This window comes from Anolis sagrei, chromosome 3, assembly GCF_037176765.1.
Source record: "Anolis sagrei isolate rAnoSag1 chromosome 3, rAnoSag1.mat, whole genome shotgun sequence".
Lineage (NCBI taxonomy): Eukaryota > Metazoa > Chordata > Lepidosauria > Squamata > Dactyloidae > Anolis > Anolis sagrei.
This window is the reverse complement of record NC_090023.1, coordinates 29,980,889-29,998,219: the sequence shown is the minus strand read 5'-3', so window position 1 is coordinate 29,998,219 and position 17,331 is coordinate 29,980,889. Positions and strand designations below refer to the sequence as shown.

At 41.1% G+C, this 17,331-nt stretch overlaps 1 protein-coding gene across 1 annotated transcript in view; it reads left to right on the top strand.

The window, feature by feature from the left end:
• Positions 1 to 11,447, top strand: part of MTMR6 (myotubularin related protein 6) — a 28,141-nt gene extending 16,694 nt beyond the window's left edge. Inside the window, exons 9-14 of the mRNA XM_067466577.1 lie at positions 680 to 805; positions 3,831 to 3,880; positions 6,635 to 6,835; positions 7,381 to 7,515; positions 7,599 to 7,725; positions 8,797 to 11,447. Coding sequence (XP_067322678.1) covers positions 680 to 805; positions 3,831 to 3,880; positions 6,635 to 6,835; positions 7,381 to 7,515; positions 7,599 to 7,725; positions 8,797 to 9,054 — 897 coding nt within the window. The 3' untranslated portion in view covers positions 9,055 to 11,447. The remainder of the gene's footprint in view (positions 1 to 679; positions 806 to 3,830; positions 3,881 to 6,634; positions 6,836 to 7,380; positions 7,516 to 7,598; positions 7,726 to 8,796) is intronic.
• The last annotated feature ends 5,884 nt before the right edge of the window (positions 11,448 to 17,331 follow it).

Sequence of the window (17,331 nt, the reverse complement as noted above, 5' to 3'; positions counted from 1 at the left end):
TTCAAGCCTACCCAAAAAGTCCACATCACATCCAGGGTGAGGGGAGGGGGGAACCTCCCAGGATGAGTTAGGACTGTTAGTCAGTAGTAGAGCACATATGTTATATGCCAAAATCCTAGTTTCATTCTCTAGTAATTCCAGTGTAGAAGCAAATGTGGAAAGTCACAGTAATGACTAAATTGATTATTTGTTAAGCACAATAGAAAATATCCTCCTGGGTTCCTGAGGCAGGAATGGAGAAGCTATGGTGCTTTATTGGAGCCCCTATTAGAGTTCTGGACAGGCTATCCCACCTTCAAGCTACACAACTAGGAGGCTTCCAGTAGCAGTGGGGCTCAGTGGTACAAATTGTTTCCTGGTCTCTCTGCAATTGCCAATTATTTTCCGAAGGTAATGTGGCCAATATTATCAACTTCATAAGTCTGATGACCTTTTGGCATTGGGATGGGAAAGTGATGGGAGCTTTTCATGCATTTACCTCCTCATACAATTGATTGTAAGGCTTTCAGCATTGTTAGATCAGATCCAAGTAAAGATATCTCATACAGTAACAGGGTGCCTGCATGCCCAAAAAGATACAGTTGTGAAAAATTAAACAGACTGTATGTTTTAATCAAACTGAACTGTTTATTTTTCCTTGTGTTGCACATATGAGTAAGTTTTGTTGTCATTTTCACAGGCCATAGCTTTTGAGAGTGCAAGTGTGCTGGTACATTGCTCCGATGGCTGGGACCGGACATCTCAAGTTTGTTCCCTGGGTTCTCTGTTGTTGGATCCATTTTATAGAACAATTAAAGGATTCATGGTGGGTATTCAAGGCAAACTGAATTGCTTGTTGCTAGTTGGAATATAGGAAAATAGATTTACTTTGAACTTGTAGATGTATAGTGATAATATTTTTGAAATAAATGTTGATTAGTAAACCAGAGCAGGGGTGGTCATCCCACTACTAACATGCTTTATCATTGGCTATGCTAACTAGGAGTTATGGGAATTCCCATCCTTGAATTAGAATTCGTTCAGCTTTATTAACAATTAAGTTAGGCAATCGATCAATAGTGTAATAAATTTCTGCATTAAGCTTTATATAGAAGATAGTTCAGTGCATATGTAAATTATATTAGTAACTACTTGAAAAACTGCATCTCCGCTTACAGACTACAGCAGAGGAGGCTGACCCCGTCTCAAGCGCAGTTGGTGGGAACGAGAGAGGGCCGTGGCCGCTCTCCGCCTCTGGAACTCCCTCCCTAAAGAACTAACCCCCCCCCCTTTAAAAAGCTTTTAAAGACCTACCTGTACAATTGAGCTTATGGAGAGGAGGAGGACTGGCATACTTTATACAGATCCTTGCCTTGTCATCGGTTATCTACGTTAGCCTGCTGTTGTGATACAGTAGAGTCACGCTTATCCGATCTTTGCTTATCCGATGCCCCCCCCCCCTTTCCTCAAGCATTTCCTCTTCAATTAAAGAAGCACACCCCAACTCTCTCTCCATTCCCAATAAGTGAAACACGCAAGATGAGGAGGAGGAGGAAGGAATGAGGGGAAAGCGGCAGGACTGGAAGCGGAAGCATCCTCCCTCCTTCCCCCTGTGATTTCCATCTCCTGTTCTGCATCAGGGCACTTCCTGCTGTGCCGCTCTATTTTTTTTTCAATTTCAAGCATTTGTATCCCATCCTTCTTCACCTCCCCCCCCCCCCGGTGGGGGGGGGGGGCGCTCAGGACGTCTTACCACCGGCAACAATTAGATGCCAACACATCTAGCTCCGAGGCGTTGCCTTGCCTTAACCCTTTGAGTCTCTGTTGTTAGTATTCTAGATGTCCAGTGCCACTTCGGATGGGTAACAGTAGGAGACTCCGTATTATCCAACATTTTCGTTTATCTGACGTGCTGGCTCGTTTATGTCAGATAAGCAAGACTCTACTGTATACTATATTGTGCTTTTAATGTATTGTGTTTTAATTGATCTGATCCTTTGTATTATATTATGTTTATTTAGATTATCCTTGATTAAATTTGGTTGTTTATAAGTTATATTTAGTTTATTTTATTTCATGTTTTGTCTTGATTGTTATTTGTTTGTTCTTGGCATTGAATGCTTGCTATTGTTGTTATACTTTGGAAACTGCCCTGAGTCCCTTCGGGGGGAGAGGGTGGATTATAAATAAAGTATTATTATTATTATTAGTAGTAGTAGTACTACACAGGATATAATCTGCATTTCAAAATAATAATTATTCCAATATTAGCTGAAGTACAGAAGGAAGGTCAACTGCTTTGTGATTCCTCAGTAAATGTAAAACAGAGGTCCCAATATGCTGAAAAATACTGATCTGATTTCTGTGTTTATTTCTAAAAGTGTAGGTTGAATCCCTTTTTTGTTGGGGGGGGGGGCAATTTTGACAGTTCAGTAGTTTGAAATCTAACAAATTATTTGTGCTGGGATTATTCTAGTCCTGCTCTGAACAACCAAGACAAGGCTTCCAAAGCCATAGATTTGGCCTGGAGAAACCTAAACTGAAGCCTATGAGATCTATATCTATAAATTTCCTACTGGCGTCCAACGGGGAAGCAAAACTCTAAAACAAAACTCCACCAAAATTGCCATGCCCCAAGGACAACCCACTAGGTACAAACTAATCCAGTCAGAAATCAAAACAACACAACCACACACAGAAAAAACGGCAAAACAACTGAGCATGCGCACTGGCGCAAAGTCCCCAGCGCGCGCGCACACATGGCCGAACGGCCAACGCACTTCCCTCCCTCGCCCCGCCCAGCGCGAATACGTCACCGCACTTCCCCACGGCACACACACACACACAAACAACGCAACTTCCCCCCGCCCCCTTCCCTCCACCCCCTCCTTCATCTTACTCCTCCCACGCTGCCTCCAAGCCCCGCTCCGCACACTCCAAGCCTCGCCGCGCCGCATCCCCTCTGGAAAGACACACCCCCTCCCTTCGCCCCACCCCTTCCCTCCCTGAGACACTCCTGGAAGCAAAGGGGTGGGGCGAAGGGAGGGGGCGTGTCTAACCGGAGAGGGAGGGAGGAGGGAAGGAGTGAGTCACGGAGGAAAGGGGTGGGGCGAAGGGAGGGGGCGTGTCTAACCGAAGAGGGAAGGAGGAGGGAAGGAGTGAGTCACGGAGGAAAGGGGTGGGGCGAAGGGAGGGGGCGTGTCTTCAAAGTCGCCCCCTCCCTTCTCCCCACCCCTTCCCTCCCTGAGTCACTCCTTCCCTCCTCCCACCCCCTCCGGAAAGACACGCCCCCTCCCTTCGCCCCACCCCTTTCCTTCCAGGAGTCAATCAGGGAAGGAAGGGGTGGGGCGAAGGGAGGGGGTGGGAGGAGGGAAGGAGTGACTCAGGGAGGGAAGGGGTGGGGAGAAGGGAGGGGGCGACTTTGAAGACACAATGATGGATCCGGACCAAAGCATTCAATACGCCCAAATATCCACACAGATGGAGTTTGAGGGAAATAGACCTTGACATTTGGGAGTTGTAGTCACTGGGATTCAGAGTTCACCAACACTCAAAGAGCATCCTGAACCCCACCAACGACAGAATTGGGGCAAACATGCCACACTGAACCCCCATGACCAACAGAAGATACTCAGGTTTACACACAAGCATAAAGAAGGGGGAGGAAAGAGGGATGCCAGAGAGAGGGGGGGGGGGGGGAAGGAAGGAGTGTGAGAGAGAGAAAGAGGGAAAGAGGGCGAGTGAAGAAAGGAAGAGAGGCCAGGCAGAGACTTCAAAACTCTTACTAAAGGCCACAGCAACGCGTGGCAGGGCACAGCTAGTAACATTATATATGACTTACTTTCTTTTAGGTTTTGATAGAAAAAGATTGGATTGCTTTTGGACACAAGTTTTCAGACAGGTATGGTCATTTGTTTCAATTAACATTGTATTGTATACCTGCATGTTTATAATCTTGCATAACTTTAGATCTTAACCTGATTTGGATGAGCCCCCTTCAGAAGATGTTATTAAGGTGCAGAAAAGAAGTAGCGAGCTCATTGCAATCCTTAGGTTTAGGTTTTCCTATTTTCTATAAACTCAAACTGTTAGTTCCCTTAAAGTTTGCACGACTTTCTTCTAGTTCCTCGATATTATCCTTCATTTTATGCTGACATTCGTTAATTTAAAACTTTTAATTGCTGCAGAAGAGCTTCCTCTCTGGAATAATTGTTTGCCTTATCTATATAAATAAAAATGTAATGTTCTTTTGTGGGATTAACAGAACTCAAAAACCACTGGACGAATTGACACCAAATTTGGATACAAGACACCTAACAACCCAATGTATGTCCTTCACTCAAAATTGATTTTGTCATTTGGGAGGTGTAGTTGCTGGGATTTATAGTTCACCTACAATCAAAGAGCATTCTGAACCCCACCAACGATGGAATTGAACCAAACTTGGCACACAGTTCTCCCATAACCAACATAAAATACTGGAAGGGTTTGGTGGGTTGTGTCCTTTGGTTTTGGAATTGTAGTTCACCTACATCCAGAGATCACTGGACTCAAACAATAATGGATCTAGACCAAACTTTACACGAATACTCAATATGCCCAAATGTGAACACTGGTGGAGTTTGGGGAAAATAGAATCTTGACATTTGGGAGTTGTAGTTGCTGGGATTTATAGTTCACCTACAATCACAGAGCATTCTAAACCCCACCAATGATAGAATTGGGCCAAACCTCCCACACAGAACCCCCATGTGGGCCACAGCAACACATGGCAGGGAACAACTAGTATATTTATAAATATTTGTTAAGACTCAATTGCCACCTCACTCCAGGGAACCATCTTGATGTTTCCATTGTATGTATTTTTATTAAGTAATCCTTAAACTAACAAACAACTCCACAAAATGTTGAGTACCCAACTTGGCATATATTGGTTTTGCACTATTTGCATATGAAATCTCCCAGATCCCAAAACTACCAAAGTCATTCTACAGCTTGGCACCATGCTGTGCCAGTTGTTAGCCGCCCTGAGTCCCTCTGTGGAGGTTGAGATAGGATGGGATATAAATGTCTGAAATAATAAATAAATAAATAAATAAATAATGAATAGTGGATCTCAACTTCCAGATTTCCACAGCAAACATTGTCTGCAGTCGGTATGGTTACAGAAAAGCTAAAATTTTAATGTTGTGAGTAAATTCATTTGCCAAAAAGAAGCTCATTCTACCAACATGTCACATCCCGCCTAGACTACTGCAACGCTCTCTACGTGGGGCTGCCCCTGAAGACGGCCCGGAAGCTACAACTAGTCCAGTGCGCGGCAGCCATGATTCTAACGGGAGCGGAGCGCAGGGAGCACACAACCCCCCTGCTGCACCAGCTCCATTGGCTGCCGATTTGCTACCGGGCCCAATTCAAGGTGTTGGTACTAGCCTATAAAGCCCTAAACGGTTCCGGCCCAAGATACCTATCTGACCGCATCTCGGCCTATGAACCCACCCGAACTTTGAGATCTTCCGGGGAGGCCCTGCTCTCGGTCCCGCCGGCCTCTCAAGCACGGTTGGCGGGGACGAGAGACAGGGCCTTCTCGGTGGTGGCTCCTCGGCTATGGAACGCCCTTCCTATAGATGTTAGGCTGGCACCATCTCTCATGACATTCCGTAGAAAGTTGAAGACCTGGATGTTTGTGCAGGCTTTTGATTAATTCAGTGCAATCCCCGGTAAATTGAACATAGGAAAGGAACAATGGACGACGAATTTGGATCACGTTTGGATGATGAGGCGATCTGGGGTGGGTTTTTTGTAATAACTGTGTATTGATGTTGTTTATTGTTAGAAATGTAATTGTGTAGTTTAACTGTTATGATGTATTGATTACTGCTGTTTTTACTGTCTCTGTTTGCTTTTTTGGAAACCGCTGTGAGTCGCCTTCGGGCTTGAGATACAGCGGTATACAAGAATAGTAAATAAATAAATAAATAAATAAATAAAATAATAAATAACATCCCATCCGTATCACATTATGAACAGCTTTTGAATAAGATTGGCCTTCCAGAAAGCAATTTGTGATTTGGAATGCTATCTGTACTATTAAAAAGAGAGCAGTCAATCTGATTGAGTAAGTCTAATTTATTTTGTTTTATTTCTGTCCACTAATGTTTAATTCCAAACAAGTAGAAAGTGGAAGCATGTTATCTTGAGCTTACTGTATTCCCATGGTTATCCAGCAGTAGGTGTCTGGTATTCCCCTAATTTTATCCTAAAGTGTTCTTGTAACATCTCTTTTAATGAGAAGGAGAACTTCTAATGTAATATTTCCTAGATCATACATTTATATATCAAAATAAAATGTTTTATTCGTGATCCTCATATAGTACAATAGGCCCACTACTTTGTGGTTGTTGGGGTGGTGAATCCCCTTGAAAATTGAAATACTGTGAATAAAAAATCCACAATTTGTTTTTAGCTGAGAGAACACTTCACTAGGGAACCTTAGGTCCTCCACCAGAAGTTGACAATAAAGTTGGTCTGAGGGACCTAGAGATTTCTAGCAAGAACATATTAATCAAATCCACAAAAGATAAACCCACAAACAGTCAACTGTTGTGGTTGGGGAAGTTTCCTTTCTCTCATTACTTTGAAATATGTTTTACAGATGTGGCCAGCTGGATGGTGACCCAAAGGAAATCTCTCCAGTGTTTGTCCAGTTTTTAGAAAGCGTCTGGCACCTGACAGAACAGTTTCCACGAGCCTTTGAGTACAACGAGGCTTTTCTTCTTCAGATCCATGAACATGTCCATTCATGCCAGTTTGGAAACTTCATTGGAAACTGCCAAAAAGAACGTGAAGAGCTAAGGTAGGGCTTTTAAACCAGCAGTATGTTCCATACAGCATCTCTGTGTCTTGTTCTTTTCCCGCAAAGAGTCTTTCCACAGCCAGCAATTAATATCTCTGGTGCAGAGCAAGCTTTGTTGGTGTGAAATGCAAAAAGTAATTCAAAACCTTCCTCAGAGAATAAATTTCTTCAGGGGAGACCTACAGCTCCCATCATCCCTCAGTATTGGCCTTACCTAATGGAAATTACAGCCAACCAACATTTGTATGCCATCTCTGGTTCATCCCTGCCCCCACTCCCTCCAATCCCATGTCACTTATTTAAATCTTCTGCCTGAAAATTATATTTTCCAACAGAGTATTCATTTGTTCTTCTTCTGCACTAAATTGAATTTATAATAGGGGTGGATGAGGATAGGGTAAAATAAAATCACGTCAACACTACAGCTGCATTTCAGTTCTGTGTCCCTTGTGGCTATTTTCCCTGCATCACATATAATTTGCAGAAAGATGTATAAGTTCTTCAGTTGCTGAGAGCAACTGGCTCAACTCTCTTTTTATCCCCAGATTGAAAGAGAAGACGTACTCACTGTGGCCATTCCTCCTGGAGCAACGTGAGAAATATCTGAACCCTGTCTACAGTGAGAGTTTTTCTCAGTCATTTACAGTTCTGGAGCCTGACACTGTATCTTTTAATTTTAAGTAAGTGTTAAAATATATATGTATTTTTCATGCCCCAGCATCAGATTAATGTATTAAAACAACAATATGGTTCCCATCTACAGGTTTTGGAGAAACATGTATCATCAGTTTGATCATACGATGCATCCCAGGCAGTCTATTCTCAGCCATATCATGACCATGAATGATCAAAATAGGCAGCTAGAGAAAGACATTAAGGAACTGGAAGCTGTGAGTAAATGCAAATAGCTGTTTTCTTTCCAACTCTTGACACCAGGCTGCTTTCCTCCTAAAAGTTCATTCCTTTGGGTTGCTGTGACTTTTCCGGGCTGTATGGCCATGTTCCAGAAGCATTCTCTCCTTACGTTTCGCCCACATCTATGGCAGTCATCCTCAGAGGTTGAGAGGTCCGTGTGCTTTGAGAGTTGGACTACAGCTCTGGAGACCTTAGTTCGATTCCTTTCTTGGACATGGAAACCCAATGGGTGACTTTAGGCAAGACATACATACTCAGTTTCAGAAAATGTTATAATCAGGTCTCAATACGTCATAAATTATTTGAAGGTCAAGAACAAAGGTTATGTAAATAGATTACATGTAACAAAATTTGAAAAAAAAATATGTTCCTGGTTTGAAAGTTTAATTTCCTATTTAATTGTGCAGTACTTATTGTGAAAGTAGTTGTTATACTCCTGAAACTTGGTTTTTGTAGCTGCCACAAACAATGTTGAATTGCTGGGTTGTTATAGGTTTTTTGGGCTATATGGCCATGTTCTAGAAGCATTCTCCTAACATTTCGCCTGCATCTATGACAAGCATCCTCAGAGGTTGTGAGGTAACATGCTAAAATGGCATGCTAAATGTCATGTGGACTTCACAATTTCTGAAGATGCTTTCCATAGATGCAGGCGAAACGTCAGAAGAGAATGCTTCTAGAACATGGCCATATAGCCCAAAAAACCTACAACAACCCAGTGATTCTAGCCATGAAAGCCTTCGACAATATAACGTTGAATTGGCTGCAAATTATATAGGATGTCTCACAGAAACAAAGTTTTTGGAGTTTAATAAACTTTTCCATTCCTATATGATAGAACCAATTAGGAAATTACATTTATAACCCAGCAACAACAATTATGTTACATAGTGTTACTGGACTTTGTACAGGGCATTTTTGTATGTTCACAGGGAAGGAGAGCAGTCAAATAGGTGAATGATTGTGTGCGAACAATGACATGTTAGGATCTAGAGTGGAAAGGTAAAGGATTAACTAAAAACCTGTCTTATTCCCCTTCATCCCAGAAACTAGAGCACCGGGCAAAAAAGGATGATGTCTTCACCAAGGAGCCTTTACAGTCTATTTGTCCAGTTTCACCAGTCCTTAAAACATTGGAGTGCTTTAAGAAAGCGCAGCCTCTTTTACCGGGGAATGACTGCATTCGGACGATAGAGGGCTCCAATGCAGCAGACAATCGGTACAGTGAATATATGGAAGAGCTCTCCAAGACAGAGCCCGGCGTTGTCAGTCTGGAGTATGGAGTGGCAAAAATGACATGCTAAATGTCACGTGGAGCAGCGCTGCCTCGCTCTGAAAAGACTTTGACGTTCAAGACAGGGCATTGTGTGAGATTGGTCTCCTGGAGCATGACCAAAAACTGTGTGGTGTAATGGAGAGTCTCATGAATGTACAGCTAAAACAGCACACTAGTTAACAAAGTGCTATTTGTGAGAAGTAATTGACTTTTAACATTATAGCAAAAAAATGTGGAGAGCATAGTAAACCTTTTGTGGCTTATAAGAACCGAGGAATGAAACTGGTATAATATAACAAACTAAACTTTGCACTAGATAACTCAGAATGTTATTTAAGGTGTGTATTGCCAAAATGGTTAAGATGATCTCTGATGAGCTACTTCTCAGACAAAGCAGCCTTTTTATTGGGACAGCTGGCCATAAATAGATATGTGTGTGTGCGCGCATAGTGTATGTGTATTATTTAATCTGTTGCTTGTTACTAATTTCTGATATTCCAGCTGCTATTGAAAGTACTGTATATCACATGAGAAAAAGCTATCCTTCCATTTTCAGTCTGAGGTATCCCAGTGTGTGCACAGATGTGTTCTGAAATTACTCTTTTGCCATGTGATTTTAAAATCAAAAGAGATGTACTTAGTAGGTTCTTTCTATAGAAATGTTAGTTTTCATCAGTAACTGTAAAATTCTGCTCTGGGTTTTTGTAGGTTTTTTCGAGCTATATGGCCATGTTCTAGAGGCATTCTCTCCTGATGTTTCACCTGCATCTATGGCAAGCATCCTCAGACCTCTTTGCATAGATGCAGGCAAAACGTCAGGAGAGAATGTCTCTAGAACATGGCCATATAACCCGAAAAAACCTACAACAACCCAATGATTCCGGCCATGAAAGCCTTCTACATTGAATTCTGCTCTGTTTATCAAAGTCCTTTTATTTAAAAAATCAAGAAAATTGGAAAACAGGTATTATGATGGGACTTATCATCTTGCTAACCCAAATGTTTGTTCATTCTTCCTCTTGGTGAAGCAGATCTAGTATTAGGCAAAGCCTGTTTTTGAAATTGATCATGCTTTCAGATGTTTGTCAGAATTAGTATCTGCCCAGGAAGGAATTTAGATATCACGCAAGAAAAAGAAGTATTCTATATTTATATAGAATTTTGATGCCCCGTTGGCTGTCCACAGGGTTTTGGGTTCAATTTGCATATCTGATTTTAACATCTTTGCTTAAAAAACAAACACTTTTTTTTAATTGGCAGAAGCAATAATAATAAAATATAGCCAAGGAGTAGCTACTCTTGATTGGGAACTGAGGAAGAATTGAGCACCAAGTTTATAGGCCAGCTGGCTTCAGGCTCTGAAAAGCCACTTGCTTTGAAAACCTGTTAATGTTTACATTCTAAGGATTTGGTTTTACCACCTGGGAATCAAACTGATCTCTCGCTAACAAGATGGTTTGCATTAGGCGAGTTATACTTTGCACCTTATATAGAAAATCAAATGTACCCTTAATGCTATCATTTCTGCTTCACAGAGAAAAAGAATGGATTTGCTGCCATTCTCCGATCCTGCCTCTTGTTTGCTTTTCTCAATTTATCTTTATTTTCCAAATGAAGGAAACTTTGAGGGCTGAGATTTTAAACATGTATGCCTTGAGGTATTAGGCTCCCTGGGTGGTAGGCTAGACTAATTTGTACCTGAGGGATCAATTGCTTATTTGGCTAACAGCGAAAATTAGTTTAGACTTGCTCTAATCCCTGAGGGCTGTTTGGTCAAAAGTGCCAACATGCCACATGAAACTTGACACAGTTGACCATGTCTCTCTTTTTCTCTGTCCTAGTTGGGTTCTCAGCTTCAGTAACAAGGGCAACACCAGAGCATAATCAAATGGACCTAGCAATGGTGGGTGGGGAGGAATGTTGTTATGAGTATTTTAAAAGATTGTCTGCTTACTATTATAATGTGTTTAAAGAAAGTGCAAATTGAAATCTCGTTTTCACATCTTTCTCTATGATACATGTATAAAAGTTGAGTGGGAAGAGAATGTGGAACCTGGCTTTCGGTGTCGTAATTCCTATGTAATATGTTGTGCCATTTTGTCGGTACATTGTAGATTTTGCATTAACAATGAGTTTTGGAAAAGAAGAAAGAGAAGAATGTGCCTTTGGCTTCTTTCTCCCTTTAATCTTCTGCTGTTGATGAATAATCTTCTGCGTTATTACGTGGAACACTGAAAATACAAGACTAAATGTTGTATCACTTGTTTCTTGTAACCTTTTTATTCTGATAATAAATATTAGCCAAGTATATAAGGCTTCTTGTAAGAGCCACAGAATTACTGTTTCAAACAAGTCCCTCCAGTACAAAGAATGAAAGCATTCTGGCAAAATTAGGGCAAAATAGATGTGATGTTGAACTTACTGCCTGAAGTTGTGTCTTTGTGTGTATGCATTCTTTTAAAAACTTAGCCATTGGGAAGATGGGGGTTGTTAGCAGAGTGGCAGCAAAAAAATGAGATTAACCCTTTCAATCCCTACTACAGTCCTGATAAAAAATAAACCACAATTCTTAGCCTTAATGGGGAAGCTTTCATTAGTACTATTGAGAACTTCCTTTACTCTTGGGACTAAGAGAAAGTACAAAGGAGCACTTGTCACTGGGATTGCAGCAGGATAGGAAAAAGGTAAAACCATGTTGTTCTGTGTACGACAGTCATAACCAGAACGATAAGTTTTGCAGTTGCTCTTAACTGAAAAAAGATATAACTTCAGCTGATATTTGCAGTAACTGGTTTAATCGTCTACTTTAATCTTCCATTTAATTGGAAGTGCTAATTTAAGTCAGGCAGTTATTCGTTGATAAGATCCATATGACTTCAAGCAATATTGCTAAAATAATTAAAGTATCTGAGTACTTCTTAGAACAAAGCTTTGAAAACCTTACTTTGTAGATTTTCAGAATGATTTGCTTAAAATACTATAAAAGCAGCTGTAGGTTAGTGCCTACTCAAAAATAGTTCCATTCAGACCAGTGAATAGATAATACTCAGGCAGATGTACATGTACATAACACAGATGTGCACAAACCATTGGCTTAACATCTTCTATTTTTAATTAGGGGTATCCTAAACATAGGGGAAAGGCCGAGAGGTAGGCTTATTAACATTTAATTTGCTTTATACCTATCAGACTACAGGATAACTCACTATGACTCTGAGATTATTTTCTCTGTCTTCAACTTGAATATAATATCAGTTTAATTCCTGGGTTACCTTGAAAATGAACCTATTAAACTTTTCTCACAGGCTGCTACTAATATGGCAATTGCAACCATGTACAAACTAGGACCTGACATGAATGTAGGCTTAAATTGTGTTTTACAACTGCATTGTGCATCCCACCTCGCCCCAAGGAAAGAGGGGTAAGAAATAATAAGTATTCATTTTTATTATTATTTGATACACAACAAATAAGATCACTATGCTGGCTTTTATATTTGATCAAACGTTGGACACTTCCCAAGTGTCTAGGACTGTGATTACCAATGAATAATGTCTGCAGCTCCAAGTAGGGTGGCCTTTTGCAGCTGACAGATAGTAATTTTTTCTGTGCCCTATTGTTCCTAAGTGTAGGCCAAGGCCGATCACCACTGGGACCACCTTGACTGGCTTGGGCCAGAGTATTTCGATCTTTAAATCCTCGTATTGTGTAAGCTTTTCCAGTTTCTTCTAGTCAATTCTGCTGTTGCCTGGGAATGCAACGTCGATGATCCATACTTTGTTTTTTTTCCACGATCATGAGGTCAGGAGCATTGTGCTCCAAAACTCTGTTAGTCTGGATTCAGAAGTCCCAGAGCAGTTTGATGTATTCATTTTCTGTAAGTTTTTCAGGCTTGTGATCCCACCAGTTTTTTGTCACAGACAGATGATATTTGTGGCACAAGTTCCAGTGGATCATCTGAGCAACAGTATTATGTCTCTGCTTGTAGTCAATTTGCATGTTTTTCTTGCAGCAGCTGAGTATGTGATCCATTATTTCATCTGCCTCCTTGCAGAGTCTACACTTGGAATTATTATTATTATTAATAATAATAATAATAATAATAATAATAATAATTTCCTTTTCAAGTAGAGCAATTCATCTACCAGTCCCTATGAACAGATATTTCAGTCACTGGTAGATGAATTGCTCTAATTGGAATAAAGAATATAATTTAGATGGTTATAATTTAGAAAATGATGGTATAATTTAGAAAAAAAATAGTACAAATAGAGAAGTATTTGGTTTTTTTTATCACAAAGTGGTCATAAAATCAGAATTTAGAAATACCATAGGTCTTTTCTGGACTCGAGTTCCAGAGCAGCCAGCATGGTCAGTGTTTCAAACTGCATAAAATAAAACTGCTTGGAAGAGGTTCCTTCTTTGCTTTTCTGACTGAAGTCTCTCCCTTACATATTTAGGTTGATTTCCCCATTGGTTGTGAAGTATTCCAAGGGAGCTCTTATTATTTCGGTTTGGAAATATTTCATTAAGTTTTTATGTTCTACACCTTCCATAGGTGGAGGGTGTGCCTCTAATTAGACCCGCAGCACAACATTGAACCTAGAAATGGAATTACATTTGGTCAGAGCCATCCTACTGATGGAACTGCCTCTCAAAGGCTCTTTTCAAAATCCTGTGGAAGTAATAATGTGCTAAGAAAAACTCACCCCATTTCAAAAAGCATTCCCTGAGGTGCAGAGAGGTACCATTCTGTTCAGAGCCTTACGGGTGAGAGTTAATTGTGTAGTGGGATCCTTCCTGTTTAATTGGAGCTTTACATTTCCAGCCGCTCTGTTTTGTAGGACAGCTGCCAAATGGGCATATGAGCAAATGCAGCGAGCTCTGCAGAGCCTGTGCGTATTCCATACATATCCAATTACTAGTGACCTAAATCTAGAAATGCAGCAACCTGAAAGCATCTAACTGCATACAAGGATGGGCAGGAGCATCCCTATCACTGCCCGGTCTCACCCACCTTTGCCAGTTGGAAACAAAAGCAATCCTCTTGACATGATGCTTCAGAGACCAGGCAGTAATGAGGACAGATACGATCATGTTCCTACGTTCGCATAGGAGAAAGACCTAGGAATTGGCCCTGTGCATTCTGCTATTATCTCTTCTTCCTCCTCTTCCTTTTTTTATCAGACTTCTGCAGTAATACAGCACATCTGGAAAACACTGAGATAACATAATGCTGTTGCAGCCCTGTAGTATAAAAGAAGTCTATCCATCTATTTTGTGCTCAACAAAGACTCCCACAGCTGCTTTATCAAGAGAGGGAATGAGGCCAGCACGACAAGGCTTAGTGGCTGCCCTTGGTACAAACAGTCATGGATTTTTCCCCCCGGTTGTTGCTCTTGCCATTTCTTTTGCCTTGCTCACTTAAGTGCTTTAATTTAATTTGGCTTTAGTCTGCATTTTATATTTAATGATCCATGGTGGATTCAAATAATACAAGCTTCATCAAAGCAACACAACGGCATTAAAAGCTGCTGCTGATTGGTATTTCTGAAAACAATATGATGCTGGAAATAAAGTCCATATGGAAGTTTTAGGCTCTAGTTAGAGCCAGTGTGGCGTAATGGTCTGATCAGGATTCCGGGAGACCAGGGTTCAAATCCCTGCTTGGCCATGGAAACCCACTAGATTACTTTGGGTGACCCACACTTTCAGCATCTGAGAAAGGCATGATATGGTCATCTTAGAGTTGCCATAAGTCAGAAATAAATTGAAAACACACAACAACAAAATATTGTCATTCATCTCGATTAGGTTTGTCCTCAGGTTTTTCAACAAAGACGGTTGTGATAGAAGGTGATATGATAGATATGATAGAAGGTGATAGGAACCTTCAGCCCATAAGACTGGGCAGCCACTACAAACCATCTTGCCCAGTTAAAAGTAAGTGCGAGAATAAACAAAGCCAGGTCCTTGCCAAAATGCTGAGAGGAAGCTTTCATCGTGTGCTTTAGTCAGGATATCTGCCCAGCAGGAGACTTTTGGGGACAGGTTGCATTCAGACCTCCATCACATTTGAGTTGACCTTCTCAGTGGATAACTCTTTGTTCTTATTATAGAATCATTTTTATCTGTACAGTCGCCTTTCAGGAGTTAAGAACCAGCTCTTATGCATGTTTACACAGACACATTCTCTTTTCATTAGGGCTTACATGCCTTAATGAATGCATGGGGTTTTAGCAAGAAGGGTCAGAACTGCACAGGGCCAATTCCTAGCATGAAATAAAGGCAAGGAATTTTAGAACAGTGGTTCCCAACCTGTACTCCGTGTACTACCAGTGGTCCCAAGAACAAAAATATGGTCCGCAGCCTCACCATTACTACACCGTTGCCTCAAACCCACTCGGCAACGAGAGCGATTGGTCTTACAAAACCCTCTTATAGTGCCGATGCAACAGGGATGTCGGGAAGGGAGAAGCTGACTACCCACGAAAGATTACTACTACCACATCAGATCTAAATGATTAAATATGATTTTCTGTGGGCGAGCAGATGGCGACTACTGGATGGCATATATTCTGTATCCGAAACGAGCTGATGTGGTCTAGCCAATGCAGTTTTCTGAATCAACACCCCCAAATAACCAAACCAAATCTAAAGTTGACCAAAAACTGATTCGTAACCCATTTTCGTACTAATGTTGGAGAGGTGTCCCTGGTCGAAGTAGTCCTTATTCAAGTGGTCCCTGGTCAAAAAAAAAAAAAGGTTGAGAACCACTGTTCTAGAAGCTGGAGTCTAAAACATCTGGAAGACTAGATTAAGGGCCACTGCTTTAGAGTTTTAGGATTTGACCTAAATGGTGCTGGTATATCTGTCTTGTCTCTTCTTGAAGAAAGGAAAATTAGTCAATGCCTGCTGGATATGGGTCCCTGGTGTGCACCCAGTTTAAGCACAGCTGGCATGTCTTTGTGTGCCATGGAAACTAGTAGAAATTATATTAACATTACATTGTGGGAAATGTGCAGCTCATCAGTAAGGAGGAAATACAGGCTTGTGCCTTGTGCACTACCTTAAATGATGTGACAGAGTGCTAAAATGTCATTTGAATAAAAGAATAGCAACTGAAAACACCCAAGGGGCTTTAAAATGGTTTAATTTTTATTTCTAGTCAGAATCCTTTCCAAGAATTGTTCCTCTGAATCTCGATAAGTGACTTGAGTGCAGCTGCAGTTATCCAAACTGCCTTTTATGCTCCGTAATCCATGTTTGCTTTTGCACAGTTCCTTTATGCCCTCCCTCCTCCCAACACATCTGCCTGCTTCTAAAAGGTGTTTTCAAATCTTTTAGTGGTGGTTTCCAGCACAGTGACTCAAAAACACAATAACAGCTATAAAAAGCCTAACATCTCTGTGGTACTTGGTGAAATGCAGGCATCGACATCGTGGCTACAAGTTTAATAACTCTCCAACAATACTGCCTCTTCCCCCCCCCCCCCTCCTTCTGCTTCCTATGTAACTCTTCATCTAGGTCAGGGTTTTTCTTTTACGCTTTGGCATCTTCACAGCACTTTTTGCCAGCTGTATGTGATAAATTTATGCCTACCCTCCCACTCTGATGGGGATACAAACTGGATTGTGGAATTGCTGCTTGCAATAGCATTTGCATTCCGAAAGATACTTTGTCCGTTGACAGTTGTTTTTGCAAATCATTTCAGTCTATTACTGTAAGCTCCATTGAGAACCCTGCTGCCGCCATTTAGGTCCATTGATTTAGTGTGCTCCTTTTATAGTTCTCAGAGCTTTTTCATGAGCTAGTGAACTTGAAAAGCCTTTTCATGGCTCTTGATTGTCCAGGAAGCCATCCTTCAGTGCTTTGCATCTCAAATTGCACAGATAATCTAAGTGGAGTGTGTATTGGTTGAACAGGATAGCTGGAAGAAATTAGCATTGCCTTTTGAGAGATAAGCTCATGGGACCATATGCAAATGGAAGATAATAAATTAATTTGTCACCACTTGCTGTCACAGTTTTCTTGCATCATGGAGAAATCATCCATAGGTCTTTGGATCCGTGTTTCATAAAATTGCTACTCACTATAATGGTAAAATACTTCAAACTCAGATACTACACTTGCCTAAGGGAACCCATCTATCCATATGGTGTGGAAAACAATAAGGCTCGGATTTTATCTCGATTTGTGATCATAAGGCCTGGACCGTATTTTCCATGTAGAGAGTGAGGGAAGGAATCCCAGGGCAGTGCCTTGAAAAGTCTTTGCATATATTTTTCATTTATTACATGTGGTC